This window comes from Trachypithecus francoisi, unplaced genomic scaffold, assembly GCF_009764315.1.
Source record: "Trachypithecus francoisi isolate TF-2019V2 unplaced genomic scaffold, Tfra_2.0 Lachesis_group21, whole genome shotgun sequence".
NCBI lineage: Eukaryota > Metazoa > Chordata > Mammalia > Primates > Cercopithecidae > Trachypithecus > Trachypithecus francoisi.
This window is the reverse complement of record NW_022681467.1, coordinates 41,215,163-41,223,010: the sequence shown is the minus strand read 5'-3', so window position 1 is coordinate 41,223,010 and position 7,848 is coordinate 41,215,163. Positions and strand designations below refer to the sequence as shown.

The 7,848-nt window shown below is 45.7% G+C and overlaps 1 protein-coding gene across 4 annotated transcripts; it reads left to right on the top strand.

The window, feature by feature from the left end:
* The first annotated feature begins 928 nt into the window (after positions 1-928).
* On the top strand, positions 929-7,632 carry LOC117068838 (eppin). 4 transcript variants are annotated; one of them, XM_033186552.1, is made up of 5 exons: positions 1,380-2,223; positions 3,082-3,174; positions 3,704-3,835; positions 6,609-6,776; positions 7,314-7,632. In XM_033186552.1, the coding sequence occupies exons 1-5, from the start codon at positions 2,133-2,135 to the stop codon at positions 7,322-7,324; spliced, it is 495 nt and encodes a 164-aa protein (XP_033042443.1). In that variant the 5' UTR covers positions 1,380-2,132; the 3' UTR covers positions 7,325-7,632. The 4 variants fall into 4 exon arrangements, with proteins under 4 accessions (XP_033042446.1, XP_033042447.1, XP_033042443.1 ...); XM_033186555.1 differs by lacking the exon at positions 6,609-6,776 and having other exon boundaries at positions 929-2,223; XM_033186553.1 differs by lacking the exon at positions 3,082-3,174 and having other exon boundaries at positions 1,392-2,223.
* Positions 7,633-7,848: the final 216 nt, after the last annotated feature.

Below are 7,848 nucleotides of genomic sequence, written 5' to 3'. Positions count from 1 at the left end.
AGACGGGAGCTATTTGGAGTCTCTTGGTAAGAGACTCCCTTGGTGAATATAGGCATCCGAATCTGTGGCAACTAACTCCTTGTTGCCATTCCAAAGAGTTCTTCCTGGAGGTGCCTGGACCTAGAGCTCATGAAATGAACTGAGAAAGAGTAGTAAGCCCAAGGAAGTCTCCCATAAGAAAAACAGGCTGCTCCCCACAACACTACCTGTGTCAGCTTCCAAATGTTCTCATTGCCGCCCCCACCCACACCTACAGAGGATCCTAGCCCTTGGGGTAAAGAATGGACTCCAGAAGTCCCTTGGAATGCTGAAATGTGAAGACTCACAATTAGCAGCTAACTATACCGAGCACCGAAAATTAGTGGTTGAAAGTGAGCACTCGGCCGGGCGCCGTGGCTCAAGCCTGTAATCCCAGCACTTTGGGAGGCCGAGACGGGCGGATCACGAGGTCAGGAGATCGAGACCATCCTGGCTAACACTGTGAAACCCCGTCTCTACTAAAAAATACAAAAAACTAGCCGGGCGAGGTGGCGGGCGCCTGTAGTCCCAGCTACTTGGGAGGCTGAGGCAGGAGAATGGCGTGAACCCGGGAGGCGGAGCTTGCAGTGAGCTGAGATCCGGCCACTGCACTCCAGTCCGGGCCACAGAGCGAGACTCCGTCTCAAAAAAAAAAAAAAAAAAAAAAAAAAAGAAAGTGAGCACTCAGGAGCCACACATTGTAGGTTCAAATCCTGGCTCCATCCTGAGTAGCTGTGTGACCCTGGGCAAATTCACATAACCTCCTTATGCTTCCAATTCTTCTGTTTATAAAATGTGAATATTAAGAGTACTTATCTATAGATTTGTTAAAAAAAAAAAAAGAAGAAAATAAAAAAAAAAAAAGGAAAGGAAAGGGAAAGAAAAGAAAAGAAAGAAAAGAAAAGAAAAAGACAAAAAAAGAGAAGAGAAAAGCAAAGAAAAATTCGATTCAGTAGTCTCTTTAGGTGAGATTGTCAAGTTGGTGGCATGGGATTCTTATGGGGACTCTGCCTCTGATACTAAATTTTGTGACCATATAGTCACTCTCTGATGATAAGGTTGTCTTTCTCTGGCCTCTGTCTGTCATGTAGGAATATTTGGAGAACAAACTTGGCCCAAAAGGGTAACACCTAGTTAGAGAAGAAAACGGGAGCCCTAGGGATAACATTTACTCTGTAAAGAGTGTCTCTCTCCTTCCCAGGACTGGCTGAGTGGCCGGTGTAGATTCCGTGGCTGTAGGAATGGAAAGCTGTCCAAGTTCCCCAGCACCTCTTTCCCACAGCTCCTCTGCTAGCCCAGTTAGAATCCCCAAAGTCTGCTGTGTTACTGAACTTTATTCCACTGTAGTCTCTCAGGCAAGTCCCTTCATGACATAGTTCCTCAGCTATCAAGGAGCTTGCATTGATGATAAAGGCTCCCTCTAAGCTCTGATATCCTCTCTTGCTCTTAGAGCAACAAAGCTTTGAAGACCCAGCTATCAATCTGATTCCTCCCCTACACCCTGTTCTGTGGCAAATCTTAAATCTTTGGCTTTAGTCAAAGAATATGAATGAACCAAAGATAAAATAAAAGACAGAAGGATGGGAAGAAACTGTGGGAGAGGGAGAAAGGAACACAGAGACCATGGGGAAAGACAAACAGACTTAGGCACAGAGAGGCACAGATAAACAATGAGATACCAAGAGACCGACAGGGACACATTGTCAGAGACAAGCAGAAGGAGTGCGCCCGTATGTGCGCACGTACGATGGAAAATGAATGAAGAATGAGGACACTCCACCGCTCTCCAAGTTATCAAGATGAAGACCCAAGATGATAGCATTCACCTGAAGGCAGCCTGGAAAGTGGGAGACAAGCTTTGCCCAGTCCCTGGGGTTGACTAGAGCCCCAGCCCAGTGCAGCCTAGGGGTGTAAGGATCAAGATCCATTCAATAAGAGACCCTTCCTCCCAAGCTGTGAGCTGTGGGTGTCAGTTAGTCCCATTTGTGACCTTGGGAACTTAGTGTTCTCAGAAGAAAGGGGGTGGCCGGTTTGTGTCCAGTTCTTATATCCAAGGTGCAGCAGCTGAGCATTCCAAATTCTGGAACCACCAGAAAGGCTGGCCTCTCTTCAGCATGGGATCTTCTGGACTTTTGAGCCTCGTGGTGCTATTCATCCTCTTAGCGAATGTCCAGGGACCTGGTCTGACTGACTGGTTATTTCCCAGTAAGTATTGACCTCAGCCCTTACCCTAGAGAGAGGGGAGTCTGCTGGGAGGAAGGAACAGGGAACAACTCTTCAGATCTGGGTTGCTTTCCACCATGTTAGCCCAGGTCCTGGGTTGGGAGAGGAGAGATATCTTTGTAAGATCCCTCCTGTGGAAGATCCCTTCTGGGAATGCAGTAACTCCGACTTAGGCAATCCCCACTTTCACCCCCTTTGAAGTGGAGGGCCTTTATCAAGGAGGTGGAGGAGAGTCACGGGATCTAGCATTCAGGGGAGTCGCTACAGGAATCCGGGAAACCAAGGGACCTTCTCCTTACCTCGCGAGCAAAACAGGCCCCTTCCTTGAGGTGTCATTTGTATCCACTCCTGGTTCTTTCAAATGTAGTCCCATGAAGTGTCACTGTATCCCTAGGGGCTCCCTACTTTGCGATAAAGGACAGCATCCAGAAGTTCCTTTAAACTTCAGACACTAATATTCCATGACTATAATGTAACAATGATCATTGTTATCATTTGCTGAACACTCAGGAAGAAAGGATTTCTGAAAAGGGATTTTAAAACAACAGAGGGATCTGGAATCAGACTTAGTGGGTTCAAATCTTGGTAGTCCTGTAATCTTGGGCAAGCTACTTAAATTTCATGGGCCTCAGTTTCCACATCTGCAACATGGGGATATTAATAGAACTTCCTTCATAGAGCGATTATAAAGATTAAATGAGATCATACACTTAAAATGCTTAGAAGAGTGCTCGGCTTATGGTAAATACTTAGCAAATATTAGATAATATGACTGCGCATCTGTTACTCTGATGAAGGCTTTATATACTTTGTCTCATTTTTTTCTCACAACTCCGTAAGGTCAAAATGATTTTACAGATGATGAAACCAAGGTTCAGAGAGGGTCAGAATTCAGACCAAGAGTCAGAATTCAAAATCTTAACTGGCTCCGGGGTAAGTGATACTAATTGTTGTTTAATACCACCACCTAGAGGAACTTCCAAACACCGATTCCTCAACAAAGCCAAAAAGACCACATCAGCTTTATTCAGTGGCCCACAATTGGGAGATTTTGCCTTCCAGGGGAACTTTGCAGTGCCTGGAGACATTTTCCATTATGACAATCAGGTGGTGCTACTGGTGTCTGATGGGAAGAGGCCTGGGATGCTGCTGAACATCCTACAATCCCCAGTTCAGCCTCCCAAACAAAGAATTATCCTGCCCAAATACTACCGGTGGTTGAGAAATTCTGTCTTAGATGGGATGGAGCTGGGAGGGTGGGAAGAGAGGGAGGAGTGGTCAGGGGGAAGGGAGGGTGTATGCAGTAGGGAAGTGAGTGAGGCCACCCTGAGGAAAAGAACTCCTGGGGGCAAACAAAGTCGAAGCAAACTTCCCTGACTCTCTAGAATTGCCTTGTGTCTGGCAAAGCAGGGAGACACTATGCTCTGTAAGGCACACAGGTGTGAAACTGCTCCTTCCCTAGGGAGATGTCCCACCATCAGAGAAGAATGTGAATTCAGAGAAAGGGATGTGTGTACAAGGCACAGACAATGCCAGGACAACAAGAAGTGCTGTGTCTTCAGCTGTGGAAAAAAATGTTTAGATCTCAAACAAGGTAATATTCAGAGCTGCAGAATAACCAACTCTTCCTCCCCCTGTCCTCGCCTTCTGCCTTCCTGGACTGGCTTTGTGCCCTGATCGCTGAGGGCTGGTCTCTGGCAAAACTGCTGGGCTTGGGAGACCTGCAATTTAGATTCATTACTGTGCCAAATATGGTGTGTGCCATTAGTAATGACCTTTTCCTATCAGGTAATGCCCGAGACTCAGTTTCCCAAAACAAATGACTGGTGAAGGAATGGCATTGAATCAGATTCTTTTGGCTATTTGGATACCTGTCACTCTTACAATTTTTTGAGCCCCAGGTGGCCATTGTTGCCCTAACATATACAACATTGTTGCTGCAAGTGATAAATGAAGCAATTTATATTTTCTAACTTTTTTGCTATGGAGTGACCACCTCTCTGCCTACACAAATCCAACTTTGCACCAGAACACCTCTCCTGACTGCTGCACAACAGAGGGCTTTTCCTTTCTGCTGCATCTTAATTTCATGCCCATCTCCCTGGGATGCAAAAAGACTATCGAAGATTTTTTTAATTCATTCAACAAATATGTATTAAGTGCCTCTGAGACCCACAATAGGATTTGATCTGCTCAGTGTGGTCAGGGAGGTCGGGATTGCCTTCTCTGAGAAAGCAAATCTGGAGTTGAGTTGAGAAAGATGGGTAATGTTTTAGGCAAAAAGTGGTGGAAGGGTTTTCCAGGCACAGGGAGTAGTATGCACAAAGGCTCAATGGTGGAACCTCGGGAGGACAGAATGCAGAGTGAGCATGAGCATGGGACAAGGAAAACAGATTCTGGGTGGGCAGTGATCAAACAATTCGGGTATGGTGGACCAGGTTAAAGAGTCTTGCTTGGATCGAAGGGACATGGCAATCCATCGAGGCAGGGCATCACATAACCGGGTTCATACTACATCTATAGAGTTTAAAATAGGAGGAACAGAGTATCTGAAAGGACTTCAAGGTGATAGAAATGGTGGCTGGAACTAGAGGTAGCTGAGGGGATGAAGAAGAGTAGGACGTGCTCGAAAGGTATGTAGGAGGTAAAGTAAACAGGACTTGATGGACAACTCGAGTGGGCAGGTTAGGGGGCTAAGTCACTCATATGCCAGCAGGTAAGGATTCTGAATTCAGACATAATGAGTTCAATTCTTACCTCCAGTTTTTAGCAGCCTTTTTGTCTAGGATAAATTAAAAACATTCCTTCACTGTGCCTCAGTTTCCTCAGATAATACAAGGATCAGTGTAGAAGGTTATTTTGAGGATCCAATTGATCTGCATGATGTGCTTAGAGCAATGCCTGGCACATAGTAGCCACCTGATACCTATTCGCTTATTTGTAATTCTTGGCTAAGGGCTCCTAAATAGCAGAGGTCATGCCTTTTCTCTGTTCCTTGAAGCATTAGGCACATAATAGGTGCTCAATGAATAATTTATTCGGTTCAGATCAGGATTTCTTTTACCCTCAACATTCTATAAGGTTCTGTACTGTGCCAAACTACCTGTTAGGAATTGGGATGCCAAGATGGAAGCAGACACACTAGAAACTCACTCCTTGCTCACCAGAAACTCACAGCCTCAGGGATGACACTGAAGATGTAAACAAATGAAAAATGAGTGCACAGATTCTGAAGCAAGGTGTGGCAGTGAGGAATGTAGAATGGAGTCAAGGGAGACATCACAACAGTTGATGTGTGAGAAAGGTTTTGAAGGAAGAAGAGGAGTGTCACTGTGAGCAGTGCAAAGGGATGGAGGTATGGGGGTGGCACGGGGTGTTGAATATTGCTGGAGCATGTGGCTGGAAGGGGTTCTGCGGCAGGGGAGGAGGCCAGCGTCACAGTAGGAGCCAGACAGCGAAGGGCCCTGTGGGTCATGGGAGGGTATTGTCATGAAGTGAAGGTAGGTCTTATCTGTGGAATGACATGATAAGCCTGGTTCTCAGATCCATCAGATCCTTCCCTCTGGTGGGAAGCATGAATGATTGGTTGGAGGGGCCAGGACTGGAGGCAGGGGATCAATCTGAGGTTATCTCAACAGCCCAGGCATGAGACAGTCACTGAAGCTTATATTAGAGAGACTGGCAGAGAGGTGAGCTATTAGGAGGTAAAAATCAACAGGACCTAATTGTTTAGCAGTGGAGATTTACCCAAATGGAACTGTGTAAGCATAATTTACTAGGGACCTGTGTTTGTTTGGTAGAGTTGCTATAACAAAGTACCACTGACTGGGAATCTTAAACAACAGAAATGTATTGTCTCACAATTCCTCAGGCTAGAAGTCCGAGAACATGGTGTCAGCACGGTTGGTTCCTTGACAGGGTTATGGGGAAGAAGTATGTTCCATTCCTCTCCCCTAGCTTCTGGTGGTTTGCTGGCAATCTTTGGTGTTCTTTGGCTTGTAGACACAGCACCCCAATCACTGCCTTCACATTCATACGGTGTTCTCCCAGTGTGTTTGCCTCTGTCCAAATTAACCTGCTTTTATAAGGACACCAGTCATGTTGGTATAGGGGCCCACCCTATTTTGGTCTGACCTCTTTTTAGCTAATTTCACCTGCAACAACTCTATCTCCAGGGATGCAGATGCCCACTCTGGGGTCTCCTTGCACATGTGTGCAATATGTCAATGGAGCTGTGCTCTTGTTGTGTGATAAGGGAAAAGGAGCCTATTCCAGTTCCATCTATAGTGGTTGCCAGGGAGAATAATAACAACTGTTTATTTCTGGAGTGGGCACGCTGAGTTTTCAACTCTGGAGTCTTTCTGCAGATGTATGTGAAATGCCAAATGAAACTGGCCCCTGCCTGGCTTTTTTTATTCGGTGGTGGTATGACAAGAAAAATAATAGTTGCTCCACATTTGTCTATGGTGGCTGCCAGGGAAACAATAACAACTTCCAATCCAAAGCCAACTGCCTGAACACCTGCAAGAATAAACGTGAGTCCTAGGGGCCCCGGTCTTTCATCCTTTCCAGTCCCATGCTGTGAGGTCTGCGTGTTGGCTGGTCCTTTCCAGGACAGCTACATCTTTGGCAGACCTGCTGCTGACAGAACCAGCTCTGATCAGGAGGTGAGAATGCACCTGGCAAAGCGGTAGACAAAGCTACTTTCTGGGAACTGAGGATGAGAAGGGATGTAGAAGTAATCAATGTTGGCAAGTATGAGGGGAGTTAGGAGGGCTGGAGGAAGGGTGTAGAAGTGGTGAAGTCTCAGAGATGAATTGCAGAAGAGGCACAGGATGTTAAACCTAGACATGTTGACCAACCAACCCTTCCAAGCCATCAATGTCTCAACACAGTTCTTTGCCAGCAAGTCACTCCTATTTGTTTTTCCTTGAAGGAGATGGAGAGCTCCCCAAAGCAAACCCACTTCTTTTTAGTGTTTTTCTGTGCAAAGATGTATAAACATAACTTCCAACTCCAAAGATAAGCTGAACCCAAGATACTCACCTGTTTCTGTCCTACGTTCTCTACAGGCTTTCCCTGATTGGATAAGGATGAGCAGGAAGAACCACCAGAGTGTGGCTCATGCTCTGAGGACTGTTTGTGTACCTGACTGATGCTCCAGATTGACTTCCAGTTTCACTCGCAGCATTCCAAGATCTTAGCCCTTCGCAAAACAGAACCCTTGCATCTCCCTCCTTTTCCTCCATCTTTGGCTCTTTCAATGCACAATATCCTTCCATTTTGATTTTATCTTTATGTCCCCTTTATCTCCAACTTCTAGAGCTCCCAGTTTATACCTGTGTCACTCTCAATTGTTTCCAATAAAGAACTTGATGTAATCCTGTGCCTCCAAGGCTGAGTAATTGACATCTTTTTGGCACATTACACTTTGCAGAGTAAGGGATCATTGAGGCTTCTGGTGACATCATTCAAGGGAGTGAAGACAATCCGAACTTTGAGAGTTGAGAGTTCCAGGGATATTGTTATTGTTATCTTCTTCTGTTTCCACAAAAGATTGTAAAACCTTCTTAGGCAAGGACCCAAGGACAATGCCTTAGTTTGGAT

Bases quoted from the DNA above. Each gene is read 5' to 3' on its own strand.
- LOC117068838 (XM_033186552.1), top strand. From the start codon at position 2,133: ATGGGATCTTCTGGACTTTTGAGCCTCGTGGTGCTATTCATCCTCTTA. The intron at 2,224-3,081 runs GTAAGTATTGAC...CAACTCCGTAAG, and splicing joins GACTGACTGGTTATTTCCCA to GTCAAAATGATTTTACAGAT. The intron at 3,836-6,608 runs GTAATATTCAGA...GTCTTTCTGCAG, and splicing joins ATGTTTAGATCTCAAACAAG to ATGTATGTGAAATGCCAAAT.